This window comes from Halichoeres trimaculatus, unplaced genomic scaffold, assembly GCF_033239565.1.
Source record: "Halichoeres trimaculatus isolate MK-OKI-2021-1 unplaced genomic scaffold, fHalTri1.1 fHalTri1_scaffold_15, whole genome shotgun sequence".
Classification (NCBI taxonomy): Eukaryota; Metazoa; Chordata; class Actinopteri; order Labriformes; family Labridae; genus Halichoeres; species Halichoeres trimaculatus.
The window spans coordinates 13,680,417-13,691,004 of NW_027437193.1; the positions used below are offsets into that span (position 1 = coordinate 13,680,417).

General features: G+C 36.7%; 1 protein-coding gene across 7 annotated transcripts in view; it reads left to right on the forward strand.

Annotated features, from left to right (window-relative positions):
* Nucleotides 1-7,459, forward strand: part of st18 (ST18 C2H2C-type zinc finger transcription factor) — a 41,110-nt gene extending 33,651 nt beyond the window's left edge. For 3 of the 7 annotated variants that reach the window (XM_074688649.1, XM_074688652.1, XM_074688653.1), the window contains exons 14-23: nt 1,087-1,196; nt 1,778-1,840; nt 2,152-2,220; nt 2,468-2,530; nt 2,944-3,024; nt 4,355-4,576; nt 4,738-4,823; nt 4,942-5,045; nt 5,151-5,297; nt 5,435-7,453. In XM_074688649.1, coding sequence (XP_074544750.1) covers nt 1,087-1,196; nt 1,778-1,840; nt 2,152-2,220; nt 2,468-2,530; nt 2,944-3,024; nt 4,355-4,576; nt 4,738-4,823; nt 4,942-5,045; nt 5,151-5,297; nt 5,435-5,575 — 1,086 coding nt within the window. In that variant the 3' untranslated portion in view covers nt 5,576-7,453. Of the gene's footprint in view, nt 1-1,086; nt 1,197-1,777; nt 1,841-2,151; nt 2,221-2,467; nt 2,531-2,943; nt 3,025-4,354; nt 4,577-4,737; nt 4,824-4,941; nt 5,046-5,150; nt 5,298-5,434 lie in introns of all 7 variants that reach the window. The other 4 variants (XM_074688651.1, XM_074688650.1, XM_074688655.1 and 1 more) reach the window with 4 other exon arrangements.
* The last annotated feature ends 3,129 nt before the right edge of the window (nt 7,460-10,588 follow it).

A 10,588-nucleotide genomic window follows, 5' to 3' on the forward strand; every position in this document is an offset into this window, starting at 1 on the left:
GACCAAATAAAGAAAGTTTAGCTGAAGAGGTGTAAATAAAATATAGATATAAAGTGACTCTTTAATGAATTACAGTGAAGTTAAATAATGGTCAGAGTCATTTTGATGCAGGGCCAGAGATAATTCCTCAAGATTTCTTTGAAACACATTTTGGACATTTCCTGTTGTAATCCAAAAGTTAGTGTTGAGTTTTTCAAACAAAATAAAACTGACTTAAAGCGCTTTCTCTCTTTATGCATATCAACACTATTTAACAGAATAAAAAAAGCCTTTCCAGGAAATACAAAGTCAGTTTTTTAAGGCCTACACTTGCTTGATTTTTTCACATAGGTCTTAACGTTGATTCAGTCGTTTCTTACAAGAATTTAAGACATGCTCACTTGTTCTGTTTATGATCACTTTGCTGGACAAAAAAATATCATAAAAATGTGAAAAGTATCGAAATCAGTTTATAAATATAAAATCAAAGTTGAGAAAATTCCTCCAGAAATGGTAAAAGCTGGCAAAAAATGTTGCAAAAGTGCCCCACTCACACCTCTGTATCCTAATAATAGGCATGAATATTTAAAGCTAAATAAAGCTAACTGAAAAGCTAACTCATTTATCATATTATCCTCCAGGTTCAGAAGACACCAAATTTTCAAAGATTCTTAATTGAAACCCGACTCCAAAGACACCTCAAAACGTCTTTGGTGACATTTTCTTTTTCCATACTAAGAACTGGTGCCAGTCTGCCAGTCTTTCTTCTCAGCTGGTATTCATTCGACATATGACCTGCTTTTAAAACATAGACAACATCTGGTGACTGCACAATCTTGTCTGAGAAAAAAAGAGGAAATCTATACGTCATGGCTATACATCATAAATACTATGTGGATTAAGAGTGACTTTAAATGGATGTATGGTTTACTACAGTATAAGTCTTTAAGCATAATCTCTCTGCTTTGCACTCTAACCCTCAGGGTTTGTGTTTTAAGAGTATTATTCAGAGCTTTTCATTAATTATTCACTTTTAGGTCATTGCGGATTGTGGTCGGGCCTGATAGACATTTAAAACCATGTTTTCACTTGTTTCTTACTCTGCAGGAGGATTACGATTGCGTCTCTTTGGAGGACCAGCACTATCAAGGAGACGGCAGCATGCTGAGTCCCAAAGCCAAGCTGCTGTTACGAGATGCAAAGAAAGAGCTTTTGAGGTATGAAGAATGAAACAACTAGAGGCATCTTGATCCAGTCAGCTGTGTATAATGCGAGCCTCCCATCTAGTTGGCAGATGGTCAGCATTAACGAAAAGAGTGAAGCGCAGAAGCATACCTTTGTTTCAATAGGACAGTTTAATAAAAGTGAGTGGAAACACACTGGAACTCACACGTGGTTATAACGTGTATTTCTGCAGGTTCATGTGGAGCAGAAATGTTTCTGTTTAAAAGTGAGTTTTCTCCCTGTATGTCCTGTAAAAGCTTACAACTCTTGTAGTTAGAGTGCATGCTCTGCTGGGTCTCCTCTTGAGAATCACACTACAAGAAAAAGTAGGATCCTCTAGTTCTTCGCAGCACAGCACTCCCTCAGATCTCCTCAGTGACATTCAGAAACATTATTAAACCAGATGTCGAGCAAATAATTTTCTACTAAACTTCCTGCTGTACTAACTCTTATTTTTCTCTTTAATACCCATGAAAAGGTTGCCAGTGTTAAAAAAAAAGATTCAGTTCAAGCTTGGCAAAGTCTGTGGGAAGTGGAGTAATCTGTGCATTAAATGCTTTGTGTTCTCCTGCAGCTGTCCAACCCCAGGCTGTGACGGCAGCGGCCACGTGACGGGGAATTATGCATCACATCGGAGGTACAGTAATTAATTACTCTCTCATTAGCACCAGCTAGCAGATCTAAAGACAAGAGGGAAACAGTGCTGAGTGGTTAAATTATGTTGATTATTACAGTTACAAACTTGTCACACAGCTTGTAGAGTTTAACATCAAATGCTATTTAAAAAAAAAACCCCTGACACAATAAGCCTTTTCATGACAAGAGAGTGGAATTGTGTTTTCATATAATTTAGTATAAATATGCATTGAGACATTGTATTAAGATTATTCAATTCAGCTGTGATCAAAGAGTGCATTAAAATGACTGTTAGCTCTTTATCCTCTCTAGTGTGTCTGGATGTCCCCTCGCTGACAAAACACTCAAATCACTGATGGCAGCCAACTCTCAGGAACTAAAGTATGTGTTTTGAAAACTGTTATTGTTGCTAAAGGATTTATCACGTTGAACTAGGCAGCTTGTTACTGCTCTCCTTTTTTCCTTTTCCTTCCCTTTCTCCCAAACATTATGCACCATTTCCACGAACTCCACACGAAGTTGTTTTTGCTATTTGTGCTCTCTTTCTGCATATTAGCATGAATCCAGCGCTCTGCTTGCAGTCTTTTGCTGTAAAAAGCACCTGGTCTCTGTGTCTCTCAACCTGCAGGTGCCCAACACCTGGTTGTGATGGATCTGGACATGTGACTGGGAACTATGCTTCGCACAGAAGGTAGCAGAGAGAAATCATCGCAACTGAGCATGAAATACATTTATCAGATGCATGACATTCAAACAGATGGTGAAAGTCTCACTTTATGCTGCAAACATGCTGCACTTTTTGAATTCTTGTGTTTATTGATTTACTTGGCTGCCTTTTCATATTACCATCGATGTCTCTAACTGTGCATTTATTTCTAGTTTTAAAACCCAGTGAGCTCACACTTTCAACTTTAATTCATTACCAGAAAACGGTGCAAATTGTGAAAAATCATTTAAAAAACATACATTTATTTAGATGTACAGATTCAGGTTGCTTGAACGTGCCTAGTTCTTAACTCCCCACACCTAAAAACATCCTGAAACAATCCAGCTTTTGTTACATACCTCCTCAGATTAACCCATACTGTCTCCAATCGTCTCTAGCTTGTCAGGATGTCCACGTGCCAGAAAGGGAGGTTTGAAGCTCACACCAAACAAGGATGACAAAGATGAGCAAGAGCTTAAGTAAGAGATTTTTTTCCCCCCTCATCCTGTGCTGTCATGTTTTTTTGTTTGGAAAATAAAACGAGAAAAACATTGTGAAAATGCGTCATGTGTTGGTGCCTGTGGCGTTATACCTGGAGGCCATTAAGTTAAACAAAGAAAATAATTCTTCTCTCGCTGTAACATTAGTGAATTATTTCCTGAGGATTAGCGGCGTGTTTTTGTGGGATGTTTTCAGGGTTTTTGTGTTTTTCCTCTTTTCTGAATGGAATATCTGGCTTATTACTCTTCTCTGAGTGCTTTCTTTGTGATTAAACTATATTAAGAAAATGTTGAATTGCCTGCTCTGATGGCATGGCACTCATTTGCAGCTTAATCACTGTCTGTGAAAGTGTTATTGGAAAAAAAAATAATGTAATTGATTTGCAGTTAAATCCAAAGTCAGATATATGAGCCCTTGTTTACTTATACATCTGGACACAGATTTTTTTTCTTTTTAATTACTAATGCAAGGCCACAAGCTTAGGAATTAGACTGGAATAGATCTCATACACATTAAGAGAGGAAGGGAGAGAAAGGGGGAGGGAAGCAAATGTCCCTAGATTATTGTAAATAGTGGGCCATATGGCATGGCTCCATTGTCCTGGTGCCTTGCATCAAGCTACCTACCTGTGCTGTTGGAAGTAATGGGACTGCTGCTGTTTTGTCCTCTAAGTGCTGCGCTGCTGTTGAGTAACAAAATGCTGAAACAGGCTTTTTGCAGCAGCACTCTGCAGCATGTGTGCTATTTGTATCATCTCAGGTGACCTTTCACCTTTATCAATAAGGGAAAGGGTTAGCCACCCCCCTAAATTACGTTCTTTCGCATGAGGGGATCCATGACAATTATCTGTAATTCATGTCACTCCATTACTGACCTGCAGAAAACAGGCCTCAATTCCAACTGACAAACTCTTAATGATATTCAGAGTTATGTTTTCAAGCACAAATATCAGCAACCTCAAAAAAAAAAACGCACTAAACACAGCGCTCCAACCGCCCAAAGTTTCAGTGGATTAGTAACTTGTAGTTAATGCGATTATTTCTAGTTTTGGCGACTTTATTTTTAATCAGCATTTGGCTGGATTAATCAACTTAATGGTTAACAAATCTTCCGGTCTAGTTATTGAAAGAGAGATTTGTTTTTTTTTTAATGATGTGGTTGTTATTTTTTGAGCAGTTGAATGTCTCTGTTTTGTCTGTAGCTCTGAAATATGAAAGGCAAGTCAGTCACATTTTTCAGTCCCTGTGTGAATCAGCCGCGTTTGCAGGTTTTACAACGCTCACCGCTCTTTTTGTCTTTCTCTGGTAGGTGTCCAGTAATCGGATGTGACGGGCAGGGCCATATATCGGGAAAATACACATCCCATCGCAGCGCAGGCAGTTGTCCACTCGCTGCCAAAAGACAGAAGGAGTCGTCCATCAATGGGCTGCCCTTTGCCTGGAAGGCCAATAAACAGGAACTGCCCCATTGTCCCTTGCCTGGCTGCAATGGCCTTGGACATGCCAATAATGTGTTTGCCACTCACAGAAGGTGAGGTCGCCTGTCCTCCATTTTATCTCGAAACAATACAGCTGGTCGACATGTTGCGTTCTTACAATGGCTGCTTTACTCTCATTAACAGTCTCTATTGATGCTTAACTTTTGTGATATCCTTCCACCTAAAAATTGTCATTTATGACCTGCTGCACTAGCTTGTCAGGATGCCCACTCAACGCACAGAGTATCAAGAAAAAGCACTCAGAAGAAGAGATGACTATCAAACTGAAAGCAAGCAGTGGTAAGCTACTCTGACGTGGTGTGTGGTTTGAAAGAATACAGAATTTTCAGTTATATGTGTCACAAAATCAGCATTTTCAGTTGGAGTATGACAAATGAAATGATGCGCTTCGTCTCAGGTGTTGAAAATCCAGAAGATATTCAACATTTGGATCATGAAATAAAGGAACTGAACGATTCTAACATGAAAATAGAAGCAGATATGATGCAACTCCAAACCCAGGTAAATATCCACTCTGACACGCTTCTTTTTAAAGACATAGAAGTTTGAGATCTCAATTTTACACGCCTGCGTTTGTGTTCTTGTTTTTCTCTTTGTACCCGAAAGCAGATCTCATCTATGGAATGTAACCTGAAGACAATTGAAGAGGAGAACAAGATGATCGAACAGCACAACGACGGCCTCCTGAAGGAGCTCGCTCGCCTTAGCCAAGCTCTCATTAACAGTCTAACTGACATTCAGCTGCCTCAAATGGTACAGTAAGCACTGACCACAGACTTCACCACCACCACTCATTATATCTAACCTGTCCTGGAAGATATCTCATTTTCTATAAATTGTCTTTTCTGCTCTGCTGTTGTCACTAATAGTCACACGTGTTTTCCTTGCAGGGACCCATCAGTGAGCATAATTTTGAAGCCTATGTGAACACATTAACTGATATGTACAACAACTCGGAGCATGAATACTCTCCAGAGTGCAAGGCCCTCTTGGATAATATCAAACAGGCTATTAAGGGCATCCATGTTTAAGCTGTAGAGCTACCAAGAGGTTTCTTTGACTTGGGATAATGGCACTAGATAGCTCTATTTTACTGAAGAGTGCTGGCTTGGCTGCATGTGTAAGACGAGGCTTTTGGAAATGTGTTTGGCATTTCCGCGGTAAATACACTGCACTGAGAAAATGACCAGCCGGATTTGTAATGCTTTCTCTGTTTCTGCATTCACTTGATATGTTTATCCTGGTGAGATTTTTACCCCTCTTGCACTTAATTATTTTGTATGGTTTGCTTGATTTTACTCTGTATGTGTTTTTGTCATTCTTATATTATCGCTATTTATTATGATTATATTTGTTCATCAGTGTATTTATTTCCTTAATTTTTATTTATTTATAGAATTGTAAATTATTATTATTGGCGAAATCTGTTTCTGCACATTGTAAATTCCATAGAAGCACATTCCAATTTCATGGCATACTTTCGCCATCTAGTGTTGAAAACGTATACTATCATTATTATTATTATTATTATTATTATTATTATTATTATTATTATTATTATTATTAAACCATACGTTTGATTCCCTTCAAAGTAAAAACCTACCAAAATGATTAAGCGTCGATATTTTTCAGCGTTGCTTTTGCTTAGTTTATTGGAAACTGAATGTATGGTAAGACAAAGTGAACCCGAGGAATTTAAAAAAAAAATGCAAATGTACTGTACCTTTATCCTCAACCAATAGCAGCTGTAACCTGGGGATGACAGTGAGAAAAAATGCAACATCACGTAATAACCTGAATGTCAGATTCTGCTTTGCATCGCGCCACAAGACGAGAGCAACAAAAATCAAAAACCCACTTTGTCAAGATGTCTTCTTTTTTTTTTTTGAATATAGATATTAAACTGCCTTCTGTGCACACACTTTGGAGTGTGCATAAAGTATGTGCCTAAATGTATATGAATCCATAAAAATATACGAGTAATATGTTTTGTGGTAGGACAGTATTATGTGGATGGTGTCTAATTTAATATACAGTACAATTATTTTCACAGGAGGAAACGTTTCTGATGACTGTTTAAATACCGTTGTCTCAGTAGCTGTAATCTCAGAGGCAGATTTTGAAAAATCATGAGTGAGATCAAGAAGTCTGGTGTTTAATTTCACTTTCACATGCATTAAGAAGGAAAAAAAAAGGAAGGAGTGAATTTTAAAAGCAAACGTCTACTCTTGTTTTCTCTTAAACTGCTTTCAAGCCTTAACATTTCAACCAGTCGTACAGTTTGGATATTCCTGTAACGCTTGGAGCAGATTTGAATAGTAGCTGTTTTCAAAACCAAGCTGATTACCACCACAACTCACGTTTCAGTTTTAGTCTTTAAATGCAAGACAAAAAAGGAAAAAAAGACAAAAAAGGAAACAAAAACATAGACAATTACTAGCTGTTGGCTAATCCGTTGTTTGTTTGCATAAATTGCACTTTTGTATTTCCATTGATTTCAATCTTTAGTTCACTAAACCACCCTTGACTTTAACAAAAAGAGGGAAATGTACCATAATTAAATCAAGTCACCGTACAACAGGCATCAGAATTTTACACCAAGTTTATTCCAAGAGAAAAATGACAATTTATTTAAGCAATACCTTTTCATTTCTGCAAAAAAGGAGTCAAACACATGTAGCCTTGGAAATTTCAAAGAAAAGAAAAAAAATGTAACAGCAAAAGAGCCAAATTACATAAAAAATAGGACCCTATTTTATCTAAATACTCGATATGTTTTAAAGAATTTTAACCTTTTAAAAATTTGAATCACATTCTTTAATCCTAACTATCCTTTATTTATTGTTTCTTCTATTTAATTCCTCTACCACACATTGTTTGCTCAGGAAGTTTTGTGAATAATATTTATTTTTTCCCTGTTAGTATTTGATGTTTTGTAATGTGAAATGCTTTTTTGTGGACCGATATTAGTATGATATGAAATTGTATTGTATTTCTTTTCTTTTACATTCAAATGTAATGTTTTTTTTTCAGTTGAAGTAGTTTGTAAATTGAAACTTCCTATTACTTTTACTATTTCATAATAAACAGATATGCGCTGTGTTGTACAGTTTGTGTATGGTAGAAATAAACTTTTCAAATGCTGGTTTGGTGTCTTAAAGCTCAGCTGTTGTCAGTAGGTTTAGACTCATCTGTCCTGAAATATCAAGGAAGGTTTAAAATTTCCTTTGGCACTAGCACCACCATGTGGTGAATTTGAGGTATTACATTTAAAGTGTTATATCAGGGAGTGGTCAATGCACACCAAATACTAACAGATGTTAAGGTTGAAAATTGAAAATAAAGAGCTTTTTCTGCAACCTCTTCAATTGGACCCTGATAATGATACACACCTAGGTTTAAGTCTTGCTCTGCCTTGCTTTTTAAAATCTTCTGTTAACTAAAGTGAGAAAAAATGTATTTTATACTTCAAATTACCCCAGACATGCTGCTATATCTACAGCCTTCATTTTTCTTACAACGAGGATGATTTTTATATTATCAACAATTATTCATCTGATTATTTTCTAATTTAATGGATGAATTATTTAGGACACAACATGTCAGAGTGGTGAACAACATTCACACTTTCTAAAAGCCAAATGTGTCAGTGCCCCATTGTTTTTCATATCCTCCAACAGTCATAAGTCCAAAATTTTCAGACATTTATAAGCATAAGAAGAACAAAGACAGGATATAAAAGGATTTCTTGTTATTTCACTCGAGTTTTTCATTTTATGGCCACTGTACATCTGTTTACTCTTAGGTGTAAAAGGGAACAAACCTGGAGGTATGTTTTGAGTTACTCACAACACTTTATAGAAGTGTTCAAATGAGATAATTCTGTATTTTGTTCTTTAAATTTTGAAATCTTTTATCAAATTTAATATTCATTGAAGTGATTAGCAGTATAGGACATAAACTTTTAACAAAATAATGTAATTCTAAAAAACAAGTGACTCAGAACAATGTTTGAACCTTTTTAGTGAGGAAAAACTGAAACATTTGATCGGTTATGTTACTGCAAAAAAAAAAAACTTGATAAACAATGAATGAGTTGTTAAATCGTTCTTTTTTTTTTTTTTTTTTTTAACAATTACTTACATAATAAATGAATCAGTCTCTTCCAGGAAGACAGGTCTTAATGGACTGAAAGACATTTAATTCCAGCAGTGTTCATGTCATTGCACAGAGTAATGGACATTGATCTTAGCTTCATTCAATCAGATGCCTCAAGATTTTAGTCTTACACTGCCCCATAACATTAGGACAAACTATTTCTACCTTTTCTCATTGAATGATTATAACAATGTGGCTTATTCTTTATAGATAAAGTGTATATCTTCTCAAAACTTTATATAAAAGTCTCTTCAAAGCATGTCACTATGAAAATTAAACAATTAAACTTTGCAGATTACAATTAATTCATGAGGAAAGGTTAAAAGAATTAAGTTTTATTCCAACTTTATGGGGAACAGTGTCATTTGTTTTCCTCTATTGAAACTCATCAAATCAGCTGATCTGTCATAGTTATCAGAGGTAAAACATGTTTACATAAAGCCATCTCTCACACTTTCATTTGTGTCATATCTGGATTCCTTGCCTTGATTGGATAATTTTGCATTGGCTCTTCCACCATGCAGTGCTGATGTGCTAAGGTAAGAAGGGTGTACTCCAGGAATCAGCAACAACTAAGGAAGCTAGATATAGAAATGATGAATGGATAAACCTTTGACTTCTGAGCCTATCATCACCAGCGGTGAGGTTGTTGTTGTAATAGTTAAAGTTATGCTAACACTGTTTCCCAATATATCCCTCAGCTACTGTAACACTGCCACTGAAAGAATGAGACACAGTGACCCCAATAATAAAACACTGTTTAATTTGTGGTGTGGCAACAACTCAGTATCTTAAACACAAAGCAGCTGAGCTGGCTCACTCTCAACACCACCGCTACCAGTCATCCCCCACGGGGACTTCCTGTAATGTATATTCTGCAGCGCGTGTTCCTGGAGGGGAGGGGGTTATATATAAAGTATCTTGACAGCAACATACACACTCCAGGAGCCTGACCTCAGCTCACCCTGCTGTCGTAAACAATGTCTGTTTTCATTTTTCTAATGAAGCAAGAGGCTACAAGGTGTTTAGCTAGATGGAACAAGCAAGTGTGGGCAAATCTGAAACCCGACTGTTGTGTAATATGCTAGTTTTTTTTTATAGTAGAGCACATTTTTATCGAGGCCTTATTGCTTCTGTTGAGGTCATGTCCTTATTCAGTGCTGTGCTGACCTGAAGAGGAGATTACATTTTGTAAGTTACACATGATGTTTTCAAAGCTTACCCTCATTTCTTATGGTTATCATCTTAATGTTTTAATATTGTCATAATAAGTTGCTAAAAGCTTTTATTAAATGAAAAAGAAGAAAATAGCTCCTCATTTGAGTGGACGAAGAGTGAGAAACAATGTGAAAGAAAGTGAAAAGATCAAGACATCTTTTGGGGTTTAGTAGTTAAGATTCTCTCCTTTGTATTTTTCACACAGCTCTGGTTCATGCACTGAAAACTAATTCTCAGGGTAAAATCAGGCCATACCTGGAATGGAGAGGCTACGTAGCTATTATGGCCGCAAGTGACTTGGCTAATGTTCCTGAATGAGTTGCTGCAGACAGGATAGAATTACTAAATGTCTGCATCCTCTTGTATTTTGTTGTCATGCACTCAGAGTGCAATACTCAGCTGTTATGAAATACAAACACTCGCTGTTGAAGTAGACAAATGCTTTACCTCAGAGGAACTGAGGGAGAAACACAAGCTCACCCTGCGAAATAAGTCTGGTATTATGGTACAAATCAAATGGATTACATCAAGCTTTGTGGAGAAACCAAAGAATTCATGCTACTTACAATCATTGCAAGAAATGCTGAGGAATCTCAGTCCCTTCATTAAGTCCTCCTTTCCTGAAATAACTACAAAGTTTGCATACAAACCTTCCTGAAACATTTACA